Source organism: Paramisgurnus dabryanus, chromosome 7 (genome assembly GCF_030506205.2).
Source record: "Paramisgurnus dabryanus chromosome 7, PD_genome_1.1, whole genome shotgun sequence".
Taxonomy (NCBI): domain Eukaryota; kingdom Metazoa; phylum Chordata; class Actinopteri; order Cypriniformes; family Cobitidae; genus Paramisgurnus; species Paramisgurnus dabryanus.
Genome location: NC_133343.1, coordinates 33,607,783 through 33,629,387, shown reverse-complemented (window position 1 = coordinate 33,629,387; position 21,605 = coordinate 33,607,783). Strand labels below are relative to the sequence as shown.

The 21,605-nt window shown below is 35.0% G+C and overlaps 2 protein-coding genes across 6 annotated transcripts; one reads left to right on the top strand and one right to left on the bottom strand.

Annotated features, from left to right (window-relative positions):
* Positions 1-3,100: 3,100 nt before the first annotated feature.
* On the bottom strand, positions 3,101-15,208 carry pigu (phosphatidylinositol glycan anchor biosynthesis, class U). The gene is made up of 12 exons (XM_065279622.2): positions 15,046-15,208; positions 14,413-14,477; positions 14,268-14,327; positions 12,948-13,010; positions 12,291-12,400; positions 12,072-12,172; positions 11,404-11,501; positions 10,815-10,969; positions 10,511-10,654; positions 7,569-7,693; positions 7,141-7,283; positions 3,101-5,966 (listed from the first exon to the last, which is right to left on the bottom strand). The coding sequence occupies exons 1-12, from the start codon at positions 15,173-15,175 to the stop codon at positions 5,853-5,855; spliced, it is 1,308 nt and encodes a 435-aa protein (XP_065135694.1). The 5' UTR covers positions 15,176-15,208; the 3' UTR covers positions 3,101-5,852.
* A 1,170-nt stretch (positions 15,209-16,378) lies between these two features.
* Positions 16,379-21,364, top strand: LOC135770010 (uncharacterized). Of its 5 annotated transcripts, none has more exons than XM_065279619.2 (5): positions 16,775-16,906; positions 18,236-18,432; positions 18,899-18,985; positions 19,860-20,184; positions 20,686-21,361. In XM_065279619.2, the coding sequence occupies exons 2-5, from the start codon at positions 18,240-18,242 to the stop codon at positions 20,996-20,998; spliced, it is 918 nt and encodes a 305-aa protein (XP_065135691.1). In that variant the 5' UTR covers positions 16,775-16,906; positions 18,236-18,239; the 3' UTR covers positions 20,999-21,361. The 5 variants fall into 5 exon arrangements, with proteins under 5 accessions (XP_065135688.1, XP_065135689.1, XP_065135691.1 ...); XM_065279620.2 differs by lacking the exon at positions 16,775-16,906 and adding an exon at positions 17,269-17,397 and having other exon boundaries at positions 18,236-18,405; XM_065279618.2 differs by lacking the exon at positions 16,775-16,906 and adding an exon at positions 17,269-17,397 and having other exon boundaries at positions 20,686-21,360.
* Positions 21,365-21,605: the final 241 nt, after the last annotated feature.

Below are 21,605 nucleotides of genomic sequence, written 5' to 3'. Positions count from 1 at the left end.
TTTAGTATACTGTATGTGTTCAATGGGGTCAACCCATAACCTTTGCATTAATGCAATGCTATACCACTTAAGTATACTTGAAATTTAAATTGAGGTAGTCGACTTCAAAAATATAATACTGGTATATTTAAAGAAATCTGTGTTTTTGGTATCGATATTCAAATAAAAGAATAGCATTACCATGGTAAATAATCATGTTAATCATCATCATCATCACAACATTGGCTAAGGGATTAATAAAACATTTGAGGTGTGGAGGACTAGATCAGAATGTTTTCACTATAATACAAATAAATCTAAATTAAAGATGTATCAAAAACAGCTTCAGGTTTATCTTTTACGCTGAGCCAATTATATATTTGTTATAAAAAAATATGTAAATTGCTATACATGTATAGATAATGGGTTCCTTTCAAAATCTTCATCATGTTGTGGGGTCCTTGGCATCATAAAGTTTTAAAACCCCGGCCTTATAGCACCTTTATTTTAAAGAGTGCTACTTGTTATAAAAGTAAATCTTAAAAACAGGCTATGTTTAATTCTGATTTAATGCATATAGGAGTGGTTTCCCAGACAGTGATTATCTTGAGCCAGGATTAGGCCTAGTTTAATTATAAAATAAAACTAGTTTTAACAAACATGCATTAATAAAAACATAACTGGCGTGCATTTTGACGCAAAACATTATTTTAAGATTTGTTTTTAGTTTGGACAGCTCTTACATTTATTTTAGTCTAGGACTACTGTTATCCCTGTCATGTTTGAACATGTCTGGAGAGCATTCTTTGCTTATAATTCTCAGATTATTAGAATAGATCTAATAGCAGATTCTGGTTGCATTTAATTTGTACCAACTTCAGAAAAATGTTTTTTTAACAAGTGGTTTATGTAATACATAATAAATCAGTTTTGATTTATTTTGAATGCTTTTGCTCTCAACATAATTATTCTAAAATGTGGGGAAAATATAAATAAGGAAATAAGTAAAACATTTGAACCATGTGAACTTCCAACAGTACATTCAGTCAGCATATGACTCAACAAGTTTCCAGTGGCTTTTTAAATGGCTTCTCAAAGCTTTTGCCTTTAGTTTATCTAAGTCTCAACGGTACTCGCAAAGAAAACAAAATCCGTGCCTGAACAATATGTTGCCTGACCAGCTCAGGACAAAAAGATGAAAGCCTGATTCATCAGGTCCTGCATGTCATGGCTATGTGGTGGAAGTTATGTAAATGCTTATGCAAGATTACCCAGACAGTATGTGTGGAAACTGCTCTCAGTGTCATATGAACAAGAATGAATTGTGCAAAAAAAGCACTAAAATAAATGATTAAAAAAATAATGAATTGTGCTGAAACTTTTATTTCATTGGCAAGATGTGTCCATCGGTTTAACTTATGTAAAAAAGTCAACTAGTGCATTTAAAATGTTAACTTATTTCTTATGGCAAAGTCAGATGTTTTAATGTCATTGAATATCTCAAGATTATGATGTTTGCGTGACAATCCTATAATTGTTATCTAAGTTGAATAAGGTGAAAGGATACGAGGCGCGCACACACACACACACACACACACAAACAAATCTTATTTAAATAATGTGGTTGTATATGTGCACAGTCATTGTGAGTTTACACAGTGACAAAGTAGTACAGGTAATGATTTGAATATTAAATTTAATGTTAATCAATAACATATCACACTATTTATGATAGCTGTGTTATCTACTGAGCCCCTAAGGTGACATTAGAGTAAAAAAATGCGTGCTCACGTGAAACTTTTCGCATGCTCACGTGGAACTTTCATGTGCTCACGCGGAACCTTCATGTGCAGAATTTTTTTTTAAAGTTTAGTTTCATGTGCGCACGCTAAACTAAACTTTATTTCATTTTTTCTCCATGTCCCCTTAGGGGCTCCGTAGTTATCCTACCAACAATGTGTACATATTTTACCTAATCCATACAAAAACATGTTAATATTTCGCAGCCAATGCTTGGATTAGGGGTGGGGTTTCATTATTGTTATTTTTCTATTAATTGTATGTTTATGTACTATGGAGCCCCTAAGGGTACATGGAGAAAAAATAAATAAAGTTTACTTTCGCGTGCACACGTGAAACTATCGCGTGCGCACATGAAACTACCGCGTTTCACTTTCACGTGCGCACGCGATAGTTTCAAAATTGTGCTTAATAGCACTAAAAGCTCGTAATCATACACTTAAAAAAAATGGTGCTAAATAGCACTACAATTGGTCCCTGGCTCGAAGGGGAACCATTTCTGGTGCTATAGTACCCCCGGATGGTTCTTCATAGGTGCTATACAGCACTAAAAATGGTTCCCCTATGAAAACGAGCTGTTAGTGCTATTTAGCACCAATTTTGTTTAGGGTGAACCATTTTTAGTGCTATTTAGAAATGGTTCCCATATGATTACGAGCCAGTGAACCACTTTTAGAGTGTAATATTGTATTTTCATTATAAACAACAATTGGCAAATGCCTTTTTGAAAACCTTTGGTCTGCTGCATATAAATTTGTGCAATCACTAAATCTCAGTTAAATTCCTTCATTTCACACTTGATTAACAGAAGCAGGTGGGGCATGTCATTCATCAATGAAAATCCTAAACTTGAGCAAACCTGTCACATAGACTAACAAGCCTTTCAATGAAGTATTTGGTAGTCATTGACAAATGATCTGTTGTACGGATCCACAGCAATGAATGCATGCAAGCTTTCCTCTGAAAGATCTGATATCGTCAATAGTATTTAGCCTACTTGAACTATGACACACAATACCCGCTGACAGAACAGATCATACTTCTTGTTTCTACATGAATGACAGAACATAATTCCATTTTTCCGGAATGAAAACAAATCATAAGACTTTTTCGGACTACACCCAAATAACTCTGCACAGTTACAAAACACTGTAATTTTTTTACTTTAAATTGTAACCCTTTAGGTACCAATTGAAGTTTTTAATAAATATTTAAGTTTATCCAACTTTTCTAGTTTTTCAGTGAAAGTGCGTCAAAACGGTGATCAATGCGTGGTTTAACTGAAAACAAAGACAATTTAGAAACATTCTTTATTGGCTTTTTCATCATCAAATAATTTACAAATCATTTAAAATCAGTGCTATGACAACCGAAACAGCCAAACCCGTCCCTCGGTTTAAAAAGGGGAAGAGGACCAGTATGAAACAGATGTAATGAATAATACTAAAGTTTTTTTACAAGTCTAAAATGTTGTTCAAAAGAGAGAGAAAATCCTGAAAATGCATTGAAGTTTTCAAAATGAGCATCGTACTAACTAAAAAAAGAAGAAAGAATCAAATTACTGCAGATCAATCTCTGATATAAACAGGAAAAGCCCTTTATTCATGCCATCCACTTTATAACATTTCTCATTCATCACATGTACAGTTTGGTACTGAACGTGTCCAAACAAAACGTATACATCTAAAATGTATTCAATTCGCAACAGTGAAAACATTACCACAATGTACCTCAATTTTAGTAAAAAAATGGATCAAAAAAGCATAGGCATGGACTTTCAGTATCTTTCAGTATAATAGTATATCTTAGTATCTTTCAGTAAAATGTCACTATATGTTCTTGAATATTTCTACCCTAATTTTGTGAAGTTATCGAGGTCAGTAGCTTTAGTAAATATACTTTATTATATTATTCCAATGTTTGTCGGTCACTGCACAGCACAATACTGACAACAAATTTGGTTATGTAAAAATGGAAATGAGCTTTTTAATATTACCAAGTCAACATATAGATACAAAACACTGCATGTAAATGTAATGAGGAACACAAATAGCCATAAAGGGACGAGCATTTGTTTGTAAATCTTGGGTATCTACATCCTTTATGAGATTAGCGATAACTGCCACACATTAGACTTTGGAACAGCTGAACTCATAATCTTAAAAAAATGTAGAGATGTTTACATCTCCCTCCCTGGACAAAGGGCGGATTATTCGAGCAAAGGAAAATCCTGGAAGCGATACAGCCAATGGAAAATTCCATCTTTCAGGCAGTATAAAGAAACACGGTTATATAATAACTGTGAAATGAATGACATGATGCTTCAATAACATAGGGTTCTGAAGTAGGAACAGTGCGTTCTTGTGAGTATGCAAACATGTACTAAATGTTTGGTTTAAGTGTGTAGTTCCTAAGCGTAAACGAATATTAAAACACCCAGTTTAACCAGTGGCAATAAATAAAATCCCAGTTCTTTTGAATTAAAAAAAAAACCAAGCAGTAGAAACCAAAACGCATCAACCTCAAATTTACATTTTTCACATTTCTCACAAACTTAAAGCGATACTTTAGGCAAATATCAAAATTAGCCCATGATTTACTCACCGTCAAGCAATCAGAGATACATACAATCCAAGATTTCGGAGTTATTTTAGTAAATGTCATTGCTTTTCCAAGCTTATTATGGTAGAAAACAGAGATCAGGGAACAACTTATGACTTTAAATCCCAAAAAGTGCATTCATCCTTCACATAAGTAATCCACAAGGCTCCAAGGGGTTAATAAAGGTATTCTGCAGGTAACCGATGCGATATTGTAAGAAAAATATCCATATAACTTTATAAACTATCGTAACTAGCTTTGCTATCTTGGTGATTCACGCGTCACGGTGTAACGTAACCATGGCAACGAACAAACGCTTGCTACGCTAAATCTCTTGCGTGAGTCCAAGATGGTGCCGTTACTGAAAGCTAGTTACTTTAGTTTAAAATCTGAATATTTTTCAAACAAAATCGCATCGATTACTCGCAGAAGATCTTTATTAACCCTTTGGAGCCATGTGGATTACTTCTGTAAAGGATGAATGCACTTTTTGGGCTTTTAAAGGCAGAAGTTGTTCCCCTGGCAAACCAAGGCAACGAACACTCGCTACGCTAAATCTCTCGCGTGAGGTCAAAATAGTGCCGTTACTGGAAGCTAGTTACTAAAGTTTATTAAGTTTGAAATCTGAATATTTTTCTTACAAAATCGCATCAATTACTCTCAGAAGATCTTTATTAACCCTTTGGAGCCATGTGGATTACTTCCGTAAAGGATGAATGCACTTTTTTGGGGTTTTTAACATCAGACGTTGTTCCCTGATTCTTGTTTAATCCCATTATAAACTTGGTAAAGCAAGGACATTTACAAAAACAACTCCAAATGTGCTTGTCTAAAAGATGATGGACATATGCATGATTGCGTAAATCATGGGGTAATTTTGATATTTGGCTGAGGTATCCCTTTGACTCTTTGTCTGAGAGGCAAAACTGTAAAATCTGTTAATGAGTCAAGCAATAACCGTATGAAAGAGTATTCAGAGTAAATAATCTCTTAATATTGGACGGTTTGATAAACCGAAGGGTCTAAAGGTCCTTAATCAGTCTGAGTTAGCATTGCACATTCATGCTATGCCCTCTGTTGACTGCGTCTGCAAACTGCACATGTACCAAACAACCTCACTGTTCGAATTAGGACTTTTATAGACGACAAAATCGACCAAATAAAGCAAAAATAAAATATGCAAATGTGAAAATACACCTTGGCACATCCTTTCTGTCATTCATAGGTGCAGAAACATTGTAGACCCTCATCTGAAATCTGAAGTCTCTTACAGCTTTGGTCCAGGTGGAAGCGCCCATATCCAAACATGAGGTAAAACTCTCCGATGTGCAAATAAAATAGCAGAATATTGGGATCGAATAGAAGTGGGGGAAAAAAGTAGTGCGAATGAAAAATAAATAAAGAAAGAAGAGAAATTAGGAACATGGGAGTGTGAGGCAGACGGTGAGATCGCTCAGTCCGATGACTGAAGTTCATTTTAACACCAGTGTGGCTTCAGTGCCGTCCTTCTTCTTCAGGTAGAGGCCATGAGTCAGGTGATGTTCTCGACGCAGGTAGGCATAGAAGTAGTCTGACACCAGTAAGATCTGTGGGTGTGCACAAACCAAAACAAACACACTTCATGTTATCTTCATGAATTTCTTAGTAGATATCATACACTAGACTGCACGAACTACATGAGCCGTGACTTGTACAGTACGTACTGAAAAAGGTGTAAGATAAACCACGTGCTTGTACCTTTCTGACTTTCTCAGCTTTTGTGTGTACAGTAAACAAGTAAATTATACGTCACGCAAAATTACAGGTCTTCACAAAAAGGAAGAATTGTGAATGAGAGATCAGGTGTCTCGGAGATAAAGCGTGAACTTAATAGGTGACTGTTTGGCTGAAACTAATACTTCAGTTAATAAATAATAAGATTGTGTTCCTGCATCGGTTTTTCCGCTTGCGGTTGGTCAGCTGTAAAAACAATATCAAAGGCAAACAAGCCGTCTTATCATTGAAAGCCAAGATTTCGATTGTTTCAAGCAAATATGTGACCCTGGACATATAAAACCAGTCACAAGTCACGCGGGATTGTAGCAATAGCCAACAATAGATTGTATGGGTAAAAATGAATGCCAAAAATCATTAGGATAATAAGTAACGATTATAAAGATATTTTGTAAATTTCCTAACGCAAATATATACAAATTTATTTATCATTAGTAATATGTGTTACACAACTTTTAAGGCATTTTTTTCAATATTTGGACTTTTTTGCACCCTCAGATTTTGTAATAATTGTGTCTCAGGCAAATATTGTCATATAACAAACCGTACATCAATGGAAAGCTTATGTATTCAGCTTTCAGATGATGTGTAAATCTCAAATTTAAAATTGACCCTTATGTCATGTTTACAGTTAAAAATGAGTTGTAGAAGGTCTTGTCCTTTACTCTACCAGGACAGGAAAATGTCTGAATATGATACAAACTTCATAAGTCAGATCAAGCATAAAATTCAACTCAAATATAACTTTATTTTCAATTAAATGTCCACTGTGTAGATTTTTAGCAGCATCTACTGGTAAGATTGTGATTTGCAACCAACTGCTCACCCCCCTTGCTTTCGAAATGCATAGAGAAGCTACCGTAGCCGCCACAGGACAAACATGTCACCGTCTGAGACAAATTATATTTTTGCATTAGAAAGATACTACATAGACTAAAGAGCATATGTGTGTGTGTGTGTGTGTGTGTGTCAAATGTCAAGCTGTACCTGTCCAACATTGAAGAGCAAGGTGATGGCGTAGTAAAAGTTGGAGTTGGCAGAGCCAGCGTAGATCCAAAGATGCCAAAGTACAGGAAACAGAGCGGAGCACGCCAATAACACGCATGACACCAGAAAGATGTTTCTTAAAACTGAGAGAAAAATTACACGTTTTATAGAGAATCAATATATGTGGAGAAAATGTTTAATTTAACATCCTAAAATTTGTAGACTTGTAATTTATGAACCTGTATACATACAAAGTATTTGTAAGTATTTTCTTAATTCCACCGGAGGATACTATTTAACAAACGTCAGGCTGTGACGTGAATTAAGGCTATTTGCTTTGGCTTTGAATAACAAATGAATCAGTAAACAGAAAGTGTGCTTGTCAATGCCATGAGGTCTTTACATTAGATACATAAGGAGATACTCACATCTATAGAGGTGATTCCAGGCTGGCAGAAATGCCATGTAGAGAGCAACATCTCCAACTGTTGGGTACGACTTAAGGATGGAGATGACGGCAATTTGCATGAATATAAGGAACACTGGATGTTCCCTGTATATAGACAAATACATTCAAATGAGTTTCATGCCTCAACAGGAAAGTCCTCTTATGTACCTGAATCTAAACCAGCTGTTGTTTATTTTATATTATTACACGGCTCTCTGGAATGCTTGATTCTGATTGGTCAGTTGAGACATTTGCAGGTTCGTTCTTTTCAAATAATAACCGCTCCAAAGTAATAACGCATAGCCGGTACTACTTTTACGAGTAAAATCGCTCCGCGCCAATAAAGATTACTAGCTGTTTGGCGCCATCTTGTGACAAACACTGGACAACCATAATTTTAACATGTACGGAAAAAACTAAACATTTAAACAGTGGATAGAAGAACGAACAACGACAAGACACAGAGAGCTTACTGAGACTGAACTTGACAAAATACCAACACACAAAAAAATACAGAATGGGCATTAAACTTCTCAAAGACTGGCTAAAAGAGAAAAAAATGGAGACAGACAAGTATGAAGCAGAGGATCTTAATAAGGTATTACAATCATTTTATGCATCTGTGCAAAGTTTCGCGGAAGGATAAAATTTTTAATTTAAAACAAATATGCCAATAAAATGTTTCAAATTCATACTCATGTCCAGTTTTTTTTCTTATGTGGCAAGTAGCCGTGTAATAAGCGGGATAATGTAGAGGCAGCCGGTAGTTATCGGGAAATAAGCCCCTTCAATGTGATACAAGACCCTCGGGTCCTGATCACACTGTCGGGGCTTATTTCCCGATAACTACCAGCTGCCTCTACATTATCCCTTACTTACAGTATACATTTCAGTATATATTTATCAGTCATTTACATCTTTGGCAGACACTTCTATCTTAAGTGACATTTGCATTTAAGGTCCATATTAAGGTCCATATTAATTCTAAAGTATTACTTCACCACAAATCCTGATAATTTACTCACCCCCATGTCATCCAAGATGTTTATGTCTTACTTTGTTCAGTCAAAAAGAAATCAAAATTTTAAGAAACAAACATTCCAGGTTTTTTCTCCATATATGGACTATAATGGACCTCAACAATTTGAGGGTTCAATGCGGTTTAAGATTGCAGTTTTAATGCAGCTACAAATGGCTCTAAACCAATGCATAATGGTCTTATCTTGTGAAACGATCGTCATTTTTGCCCCTCAAAAATTCAAAATATGTATTTTTTAAACAGAACTTCTTGTTTTGTCTTATCACAAAGTGTTCTGGAGTTGGAATGAAGTGTTCTGGGAGTGTATGTCAGTATGTACTACAGGTTTGGTTTAGGTGTATACTTCATATTTTATCTAAAACACTCTATTCAAATAGTGACCTAATGCAAAAATAAAATCGTAGCACATGTTAATCCTTCATTTTGCATGAAAAAACCCAGTAGTACCAAAAATGCATTTGAAATACACGCATTTGTGGATCTCTTGTGCTTTCGATATATCTTGCACCCCTTAAAGGAATAGTCTACTCATTTTCAATATTAAAATATGTTATTACCTTAACTAAGAACTGTTGAATCATCCCTCTATCATCTGTGTGTGTGCACGTAAGCACTGGAGCGCGCTGCGACGCTACGATAGCATTTAGCTTAGCCCCATTCATTCAATGGTACCATTTAGAGATAAAGTTAGAAGTGACCAAACACATCAACGTTTTTCCTATTTAAGACGATTAGTTATACGAGCAAGTTTGGTGGTACAAAATAAAACATAGCGCTTTTCTAAGCGGATTTAAAAGAGTAACTATATTTTATGGCGTAATAGCACTTTTGGGAGTACTTCGACTTGGCGCAGTAACACCCTCCCTCTCCCATTATGAGAGTAAGAAGGGGAGCGGACTTTTCAGGCGAGTCGAAGTACTCCCAAAAGTGCTATTACGCCATAAAATATAGTTCCTCTTTTAAATCCGCTTAGAAAAGCGCTACGTTTTATTTTGTACCACCAAACTTGCTCGTATAACTACTCGTCTTAAATAGGAAAAACGTTGATGTGTTTGGTCACTTCTAACTTTATCTCTAAATGGCAGCATTGAATGAATGGGGCTAAGCTAAATGCTATCGTAGCGTCGCAGCGCGCTCCAGCGCTTACGTGCACACACACAGATGATAGAGGGATGATTCAACAGTTCTTAGTTAAGGTAATAACATATTTTAATATTGAAAATGAGTAGACTATTCCTTTAACTCTTTCCCCGCCACTGACGAGATATTTCGTCAATCCAGAGAAAACGCTTCCCCGCCAATGACGAGTTTTTCCGTCTTTCCGCAATACCGCTATTATCCACTAGGTTGCGCCCTTCCGCAACTTTTTAAACCCGGAAGTATTGCCCTATATGGCAAGCTGCTGCATGTCCGTGTCTGTTTTAAAGATTGCTCTGAATGGGATCTCTATGAAAAGTCCGTCACAAAAATTGAATTATCTCTGCTTTTTGCTCAAGATGTGGTGTTTTTGCAGAAACCTACCCATATTAAAAAGCTGATTACAAAAGAACTACTGAAGGTAGGATGAAACGGTTTTGTTTGAAAGCAGAGGGTCTGTTCTTTCATTTGGTATATTGTATGTTTATATATTTAAAGAAGAACATTTTCTGGAATACATTAAACTTTTGTGAAAATCATGAAAAACGCTGGCGCTGGCTAGCAACTTTTTTTTAAACGCTGGCGGTGAAAGAGTTAAGGGTAGACATGTAGTAAGTGGGATATTGTGAAATCATGTACAAACCCTTTCATGGTGAATAATCTTTTGCAATAATGACCAACAGACTGTATATGATCTCTTCCTTAACAAATGCTACTTCTTACTTTTAACTGTATCGTGGACTTACTTGAGTTTAATGGAAAGAGGGATGGTGTAAAAAAAGACGTTGATCTGGAAGACGCAGATGAAAAAGTAACGGAAGTGTTCGAACATCTCTGCGAAGAAATACCAGAAGAGTCCGATGTTTGGAGTAAGATCTGGAACGGACAGACTGTGAAAACACACACACACACGTTATCATCTAAAAACAGTGTAATGATAAGATACGACCATTAAACAACCACACAACAACCATTTAACCTTTATCTGTTATAAAACTGAGCAATAAAACTTCTGTCAAAACAGGAAACATGATATGACTGTGGACTGACATGAATCCATAAACAGAAGGGATGAAATCCCAAGAGCCCAGAAGAAAAAAGGAGAGTCCAGTGATGACCACCAAGCTGCCCACATATACGAAGACATACTGTAGCGTGAAGAACCAAAAGCTACTTCTCTGCAGGTTCACCGGGATATACAACCTCTGAAAAACAGACAGACAGGCAATGACATATATGACACAAGAAAGTCAGGGTGTTTTCAGAGACACTGCAGGTTCGAGTTTGGCCTGCATCATAAAAATAGATAAATGAATGTGTTGGGACTGTTTTTCTAGCTATGGCCCTACAAGTTCTGGAAAAGGCTCCAGCATTCCCTGCAATCCGACATAGGATTATTATATTTAAATAATATTAAAATATAAACTCTTCGGATAATGCATCTGTCATTTATTTCTTTGCATGACTTTTTTCCCATGTTGTCTTGCTCTGTAGCCTCTGGCATATTTAAATGCATTTTTACACTGAATATAGATTTTAAATCACGCTACTATAAAGACACAGACTCTTCACGTCACGGCAAACATGCCATAATAATGGATTGCTTATGTAAAGCATCTGTAAATGTGTCCAGACCCACCTGCAGGAAAAACAGTAGAGCCGGAGCAAACAGGGTCATAGGATAGATAGACTGATATGTGGCCAATGCCAAAAATATCCCGCTCAACAAGACACTACCTGAAAAAAGCAACATACAGTACAGTTAAACATATGCAATCTAAAACAAAATACAGTAAAATCTAAGAAGTGAAATTTGGATCTACTTTAAAGGAGCAGTGAATCAAGGAAAAAATTGTAACTTAAGCCTTTGTTATACATGAGGTCATCGTACTTGAATGAACATCCTGTAAGATTCAGAACTGAAAACGTCCTTGTTATTGAAATATCAATTGTTATTGACACCAAGCCTAGAAAACGCCAGGTTCTGGAATGTACGTAGTCATGAAATAGTATAAACATTACATATCACCATGATTAGGTAAGCTGTTTTTGGTAATGGCAATAATTCTTAGCAAACAACACATACCGGCATCTGTCTGATTTCTGTGAAGTATTTTGCCGTCTATTCTGTTTTAAACATGCAACATTCAGTGTTTATCTTTCTATTTTGTTGCTCCTCTGGCATGCTCATTTTCTAGTCGCGTTTTTCAGTGCATAGGGTTGCACGATAATTCATGCAAAATTGTCACACAAACCAAGATTAATTTTACACCATTATTGTTACAAACGCACAACAAGAATGCTCACCTTTTAATGTACAGAGAATGAAGAGCGCAATAACGGCATTGTTTAATCCGCATGTCGACTTCGCCACACAAGACAGGATAGTGAAGGGGTTTAACAGATAACTGGAAGACAAACAATGCATCAAACCTGAAAATTGATGTCTTAGTTTTGCAGCTGATAAAAGTTTTGTTAAATAAATAAGCAGTGCTCCTACAGGTCTATATCGTCATTTCAACTTACAACATGGCAACCTTGAGAGGGATGTAGAACATCTCTTTGGGCGAGCGTAGAAGCTCCAGGCAGTCATGTGGATACCGATCCGATTCCAATGCGTACTTCTGTTTTCTAAACTACATGGTATGCAAAAAATTAAATAAATGCACAATTAAACTCTTAGGTTGTGATGTATGCACTTTGATGGTACCATTACAATCATAGTATCAGATAATATTAGGGACACAGCAATATATCAGCCCATAATTGGTATCAGCAGATAAAAGCATTTTTTTCCACTATTGAACATCGGTCAATTGTTTAATACAGCAGATGATCAGGGTAGATTATATGCTGGCAATTAAAATGGATGCATTAAAACTCATCATGTGTGATTGTTTTGAATTGGTTCACAATGAGAACAGAATTGTAGTTTGTACAACACAAAGAGTGAAAAGCAAAACTATCAGTATCTGTAAATGTCATTCTAAGAAACCGAATATTGTATCAGCACAGAAATTTTGTATATTCCTACATAATACTTTTATTCAGTTGCGTCAGACAATCCAAAGATATTTTAAAATATACAATAGTAAATACATTAAAAGTCCAAGAACTTCTCATGATATCATATCACCACCCCCCGCCCCAAAAAAAATTGTCAAAAAAAGGAAAGAAACTTACCACATTCTTATTATAAGTCTGGATTGACAGATATAGAGCCACTGCTGTTATACAATCTGCTATCTGGTGATATAATAATAATTTACATTCGAGAGTCAGTGACAAAAACGGTTTGGCAAGATGAGAAATTCAAAAAGTGATCAGGTATCAGGTATATTTCAATGCATTTATGTTGATTTTATGCAAAAAATTACATTTGCACCATTTTTTATGAAAGACTGAATGGACCCTGAAAATGTCAAATGGTGTAACCGCCAATTGTGCCAAAGAATGTGAAATATTTTATCCACCCTGATGGCATGCAAGCATAATCATAAAATAAATATTTTTAAAATATCATTTTATTGGTAATTTCTAAATGTACATTTTAATGCGTTTTTGTAATATTTGTCTGGACATATGCTGAAAACAGCTCTGTTTTTAAATAGTCTTTGACAAATTAAGTATAAATGTAAGTAAAAAAATCATATACACTAAACTAGATGATTATATAAAAAAAAACTAGTTACAACAATTGACATTTTTGCAATTATCCCCCAAATATTCTTTTAAAATGAAATAAAACCAGAGATTTTTGATTTGTTCCTCAAAAAAGAGATTGTATGCATTGCAAAAAATTATTTTCAAGAAAAAAAAATCTTAGTATTTTTGTCTTGTTTTCAGTAAAAATATCTAAAAATTCTTAAATTAAGATGCTTTTTCGACCAAAAAAATCAAGTGATTTTGTGCATAAAACAAGCAAAAAATCTGCTAATGGGGTAAGCTAATTTTTCTTGAATTTAGTGTTTAAGAAAAATGTTCAAGATTTTTTTGCTTACCCCATTGGCAGATTTTTTGCTTGTTTTATGTCACAAGATATTTTTGGTCTAAAAACTAGACTTATTTCTTGGGTCATTTTGCTTATCAAGAAAAAGCATCTTAATTTAAGACTTTTTTAATATTTTTACTGAAAACAAGACAAAAATACTAAGAATTTTTTTTCTTGAATTTTTTTTTTTGCAGTGTGCAAGTAATATACAAATTTATATTGAAATTGTAACCTTTTTACATTTAATTGAACCATACGGACACAAAATAATTAACATCACGTCATTGACCCATGAATAGGTTTGAAGTTTTAACTCAAACACAATTTCTGCTGGTTTACCATCTGGTTAGGCATCAAAATTATTTTGCCAGTGATGTCTTTCATACAAAATCTCATTCAATCACTAACCTATTTTGCATTAAATTCATAATAAATAAAAATAAATCTTTTCGAACCTGGCTCGTACCAATGATTTAAAAAACAGAAGAGACAAATAACAACAAAGTACTTACAATGAAAACGATCTCTGCATAGTCGACCACAAAATGAAAGAGATATATGATAAGTGGAGTCTGGAAGAAAAATACGACAATGAAACACTTACATCAAGTACGCAAATGATCACATAATCAATAATATATCCTAAAGTGTACTTACTTCATGAAACACATCTCCTGAGTAAGGTGAGACCCCCAGATCCAACAAGGCAAGACCCTCCACAACTGTTTTAAAAGATAAATCACCACATCATTTATGTAACAAGCTATTTTAAATTATTTAAAACAATTATTTCGAATACGGCTTATAAACATGATATTTGAAAATGAAAAGCAAAGAGGATGATGATTATATCTTGATTTTATTTATGATTTCCATGATGGTCAGTATACAACACCTTAAAATCAATGTTGTTGAGGTCTTCGGGTTACATATTTTGTTATACTATTTGAATACATCATTGATTATATAGATATACAAAAAGTTTATACGGTAATTTAATAAGTAATCACTGACATCAATATGTGCAGACTAGGGTGTGTGTGCAGGCTAAAGTCAAAATTTGCTCAGTTAATGTTGAATATTTCTGATCAGTTAACAGTAAGATTATTCAAATAATAATTAACCTGATAATTAACTCACTAAGCAATTAAATGTTAAATGAACTATTAAAAACATCATGCACTATCAGTGTCTCCAATGCATGCCTTTACTTGACAGCTCAGCATTGGGGCTACCTCACAAAACAGTACCATACAGCAAACCCGTGCAGACTAAACTACGCAAACAAACCTCGTTTCCACGCATTCAATGGCGACACCACCTCAACCCTCTCCGAAATTAATTCTGCCAAAGTGGATCGGAACAAAACAGCTCTTATTGTAACAGCCACTATTAGCAGCAGTGTTAAAGGAGCCGCCATCTTTGTCGCGAGGACTGAGCCTGCTAGCGCGATGCACTCTGGGAAATGTAGGTCACTTGAATTTCCTGCGCACGCATTGCTATATGGAGCAGGTTCTTGTTGGACTACAATGATACGAAGCGCTTTCAGATGTAAATTATACATTACTTCCTGTGTATGTTAGTTTATAATATTTGTTTAACATCTACCACTACACTTTATTGGTAAAAGAATAAAAATAAGAGGTATTTGCGGATATAAAAATCCAATACAGAATAGTGGGCTGATACGGTAGTGTTGCTTTAATCCCTTTCCATGTTGCCTTAGCGTGACACACCCATTTCTTTCAGTCTGAAAGCACATAATAAAGCATACAATGACAATAAACTGGTTAATAATGATAAGATCATTTTACACAAAGCTTTTCTTGGTCACTTGAATGTTTTGCTATAAGTTGTTGTATAAAAATAATAAACTTAATTTTAAAACATTTAATCACATAAAATATTTGTATGTTATAAAATTGCCTATAAGCACTATTGTGCCTGTGAAATAAATATAGCATGTACTGTGATGCTTAGGATCTTAACCTATATGACATATAGCCCACTGACCATTCTCTAGTAAAAAAATATTTTTATATAAAATAATAACCACTCACAATATCTTGATCTTTTAGTTGTTAGTTTTTTTAGGCCATTATGCATATATTTCATTGTAAACAATATTTAAACATTACAAATAAAAAAACAGCCCTTATAATTGTGAAGTAAAAACGAATATAATTTAAGGAAAAGAAGAGAAAAAATTAAATAAAACATTGAAAAGATTAAAAAGGGTATAAAAATCCTTTCAAAAGGACGAATTTAATCCATTGTAATATAGTCCTGGTAGCTTTACAACTTGAAAGTCCTTTCAATGTTTCAAAATAAAATCTTTATTTAAACCTTAAATTGGGTAATACTGGGCTTGATCCGAGCCCACTTGCATTTATGAATGTAAAACTTACCATATAAAATATTAAGATTTAAAAACAAATATGACCTTTAAAAAAGTCGTTTTCTCCATAAAAGAAAAGAAAAAAACATATATTTTTTAAATAACATATTACATTTAAAATAAACCTCAGTAACTTTGTTGGTAATACAGTATTTATCATAAACAAATCAACACAGTCTGCTGTGTGTTTGAACCAATCGTGACGTTCTGAAGGGTGTGACGCAAATAGTCCACGCCGGTCACGTGGACTGTATGCCTGTATGTGACGCGGTAGTCGAAATCTGCGTTTTTGTCAAACTCTGCATTGCAAAATGCACGAAGAATCGTACGTAGAAAGAAACTGGACGGACTCCGAGACGAAAGCGTTGTTGAGCATCCGAGCAACCGAAGATATTAGTCAGCAAATCAGCGGAACCGTTCGTGATTCCCTTATTTACGGCGAAATCGCGAGGCTCCTCCGGGCGCAGGGGATACAGAGGAGTCAGCGGCAGGTCACCACAAAACTGAAAACACTAAAGAAGAAATTTATGAAAATCCACGAGCATCATAAAAACAGCGGCCTCAGCAAAGTTTACTGGAGTTACTATGATCTTTGCAAGTCCATATGGGGTACCAGACGCCCCGTGAAACCGTCAGTGCCTCATACTAACGTAAAACTGGAAGAACCTCAAAGTACATGCGTCGAGGATACCAGATCCACTGTCATTGAGGTATCGATCATAAATGACGAGGGGACGCATGTCACGCCTCAAGGTGGGTTAGTTTACATCGCATGTCATGTGTCACAGGTAGCATATACATACACACTGCATTCCAAAACAGTTGGAAACTTTCCATGAGACGTAACTTAACAGGAATATATGGAAATTTAAATGTATAGTTCACCAAAATATGAAAATTCTCTCATATTTTTCACCCTCGTGTCATCTGACTTCCTTTCTTCAGTCGAACACAGAATATAAAATAATATCCTGGCTCTTTGTAATGAAATTAAAATGTAAATTAATAGTAAATTCCATCAACGGAAATAAACTGGAGTTTGCAAAAAAAGAAAATCTTCAAAATTCCCCCAAAATTCCCATGGACATTTACCAGAAAATTTCCGCCCCTTTGCAACTGTAGAAGCCACGCCCCCTGCAACGCACTGAGCATTAGGTCACATGAACAGAAAATTTCCTTCCGTCCACAGCAGCACTATTAAAACCAAACTACTCAATGTAAACCCAAGGACTATATACAACCAAGTAAGTTTAGTTTAATATATGTAATTTGCGGTATTAAAGTTTAACTAGCAAATACGAAATCAAAATGTATTTTACAGTGACTAGCTAGCCAGTAAAGTAGATGTGCTAAATGTTAGCTAGCCATTTCATTGACAATTTAAGATCAGCTGATGCTGTTTCTTCCTCTTTGTGCTAGCCAGTTTTGTGTTAATTTACAATAAACGTAGTTTATAGTTTGATTTAGCAATTAGCATGCTAATTGAGGATTTTTTTGATCCATCATTTAGCCTATTTCTAGTAATTTGTCCAGAATTAAAGATAAAATATTTGATAACATTTTACTGCAAGGTTATATTTGTTAACATAAGTTAAAGGCATTAGCTAACTTTGACTAACAATGAACAATACTTCTACAGCATTTATTAATCTCAGTTTATGTTAATGTCAACATTTGCATTTGCCAGCATTATTTTTGAAAACAAAAGTTGTATCATTTAACATTATAATGTAAAAATAATAATGATTTATCTTGACTAGAGCCGAGGTTTTATAAAATATAGTTGAAATAAGTTTTAGCAACTCATCCCTTGTCAAGATAAAGAATAACAGTGTAGTTAATGCACAATGAACTAACATGAACAGTTCTCCTGACATTAACAAAGATAAGCATGCTGATAAACTGCATTACCCATTTTTAGTTCATGTCAGCTAATGCATTTGCTAATGTTAACAGATGAAAGCGTTAACGAAATATTTGTACTATTCTAGAATAGTCCAGTTGTTTAGCTAACTGTCTATATATCTGTGCAAGGCATTGCTTTAGTGTTTTTACAAGCATTTTTCTAAACTTATTCTACAGAACAATGCCACGTGCGACATCTAAAGTGTGGATTCATTTCACCCCAGCTATTGTTGAAGGAAAGACTGTGTACATTTGCAAATACTGTGCAAAGGCCTATGTTAGGAATGCCACAAAGCTGCAGCGACATGTAGACAAGTGCATAAAGGGCTCAGAAGCAGCAATCCCAGGCGAGAGCTCCTTTACTGACATTCAAAGTAAAAATGATTCAGATATATCCTCCTGAAATCAGAGAATATTTTGACTTGATGGATGAATGTAGCCAGAGCTAATATATATACTCCAAAAACAACATAAACTAAAAAAAAACATCATTTTTGAAATTTGTATTAATATGCATGCATGCATGTGTCTGTTTATGACAAAACATAATGTTTATATTTGAAGAGTTTTGTTGCAAATTAATTAATCCAATTAATTTCAATTCAACTGCAGTTGGTTTGTTTTGATTTAAACCTTCATAACTTAAAAAATACAGCTAAGTAGCACCATAAAACAAAATAATAACATGATAACATAATAATAAACATGTTTTGACAAAAATGTTAAAAAATGGATTTATCTCATTTTGCAACAACGAAACTCTTCATTTATGCTTGCGTATGAAACAGTTTGTATAAATCACTGCAAATTTCCAATTAATTTCTGTAAATTCCTGTTAAGGTTCCTACCTGGAATATTTACAAAATTCTCCAGCTTATCTTCCCTTGGAAAGTCTCAAGAAAGTTTCCCGAAATTTTCCAGAATTAGGTATTTGTAATGTGAAACCATAAGAAATAGTTTTTTTTAGCATGGTTATAATCTACACATTTTAAATTGTTATTTTGTATTTTTACTCCAATTTTAAGTAAACTTAGTATAAAATTATCACATAGACTGTTAACAGTCTAAACAACTACTGCATACAGTATACTTTATTGTCCTGAATATAAGACAAAATTTTTGTTAATGAAAATGCCTCTCAATAAATTATGTCTACTTAGATTTGAGCTCTAGACGATTACAGTCATACTTTACACCGGCAAAATTCGATAGGTGGCGCCAAATACACATAAACAAGTTCACCCCTACTAAAGCAACCTGATCAATTACAGTCATTTACAGTAAGACAGACTTCTGCTGTTAACAACATATTAATAGGCTAACTGTTATTAAAGTTGTACTGCAAGTAATATATATACTGCATGCCATATGAAAAGTGTTAAAGAATGTGGGGAACCAAACTGGTCCCCTTTGACTTATGAAAAGTATTTTCGCATTAAAGCATTGTTTATGTTGGCGTGGCCTTATATTCAGGGTCGTTTTCTATTTGGGACAATATGTTACATACTACAAAAAAGATCAATAGATCTTTGAAGTACATTGGGATGAATGCATGCACTGTGAGGCTGCGTGTGTATCTATATGCATACATGTATTGTCAAAAGTTGTGGTATGCTTTTAAGTACTGACAGTTGTCAGCTGACTACCCACTCTATCAATTAATACAGGGTCCCTTAGTGTGTTTATTTAAACTGGTTTAATTGAACGATAATGATAAAAAAATGTGATTGTTCTTTTAAAATATTGTGCATTACCATGATGCAAATAAGTGACTGGCATATGTTGTATTTATTATTTTTAGTTACTCAACCTCCATGCAAAAAGGCCAAAACTGACCACATTCCTGAATCCATACGGGACGAAGCAGCTCTTCATGTCTCAGATGATAGAGAGTATGAGGAAAGGTTGCGTAAAGAAGCCAAGGAGGAACAGAAGGAAGAAAGGGCAAATCTGATGACTATGTGGAAAGAAATGATGGAGTTCCAGGGGAACCTATTAAAGGAATTTATACACCACCCGTCCGTGCCTACACCCGTGCCTTGCCACAAACGTGCTCATTACAACCAAAGTTCCTCTTCATTTCCAAGCACCAGCACAAACTACATGGCACCATATGACTCACCTGGGTAAATCTCACCTTTCCATTGCCAGTGTTGTTGGTTAAATGTAATTTTTAGGAAATTATATTTGTAGAGCTGTATAACACCTATTTGCAACTAATCATTTGCAGAATAAAAGGGGTGTGTATAGGCAGCTGGTTGTTATTGGCCACAGAAATAAGTCCCGACATCAAGCGGAGGGTCTTGCATCACACTAAAGGGGTTGTTTGACCAGACACATAAATTTGGCAATTTTTGCAACTCAATCATGGGCAGGACGGATGTATGGGCAAACAGTTTTATCTCATTTGATTACTTTATCAAACAGATTTCACAAACATTTCCCCTGTCTGCCATTGGGATAGTAGAAAACATGACAAGGTCATGGTCACAATTGTTATTCCTTTTATTACTTTCTAAAAACATATTAGCTTACATATAACGCAAAGTATAGTGGCTTACCCAATATGTCATAGATGTTTGCTAATCAGCAAATTTACTTGTATTTAATTCATTTTGTCCTCACAGAATGGAAACTGAAAACGAAAGTGCGATTTCGCAGGAGGAAGCGGAGGAGAAATACGTTCCATCTGAGATTCCTGTCGTCTTGGACACTCCACCTGTGAACTGTGCCAATGACAGCCAATCGAATGTCACATTTGCTCCTTCACCTCCACCCTCACAATCGACAGAAAAGGCAGATCTCAAGATGTCAGTGTTACGCAGACAAGAGAAAGTCTTAAAGCTACAGGAAGAATATTATTCGCTGAAAATCAAATACCTGAAAGATAAGATGGCCAGAGATCAGGAACAGAATAATAAAGGAGAACTCTTTTGTTGAGATGTCATTTCTATGAAAAGTTTGCAAATGCAACAGTACTGTGACTTTATACTTAAGCCTATCTGGTATTGCATATTTTGGCCAGTAGATGGCAGAATGGTTCATATTTTACTGATCCTGGTCACAAAGTCAACAAAACTTCACAATTGAGAAAAACCCCTGGCTGTACATTCTTTAACCACATTAATATTTGTGTATATTTATGCACTGGAGACTCCAAAGCAATGCTTTTGCTAGTTTTATGACAAAGTCTGCAATTATCACTTTGAAGTCGACATGTAATCCACATATTTACATTATTTACTAACCTTTAATGTACTACTTTGTTAATAAATGTATTATTTCTTAAAACATGATTTATCAGTGTGTTATCCCATAGAAACCCAGTATATGTAGTCATGCACCATAAAATTAAGTAAGTTGCTAAATATTGGTTGCTGTGAAAACGCCATTACAACTGACTTTTATCAGCTTAAATTGAATTTAGTTGGCCTTAACAACTTGCCAAACAACCAGTAGTAGTCTGTGGACATTGGCGTATGGCCAGACGACTTCATGCGGCGCCGCAAGAACCGACAGCCAGATGACGTCAAAGTTCCGCGAGAGC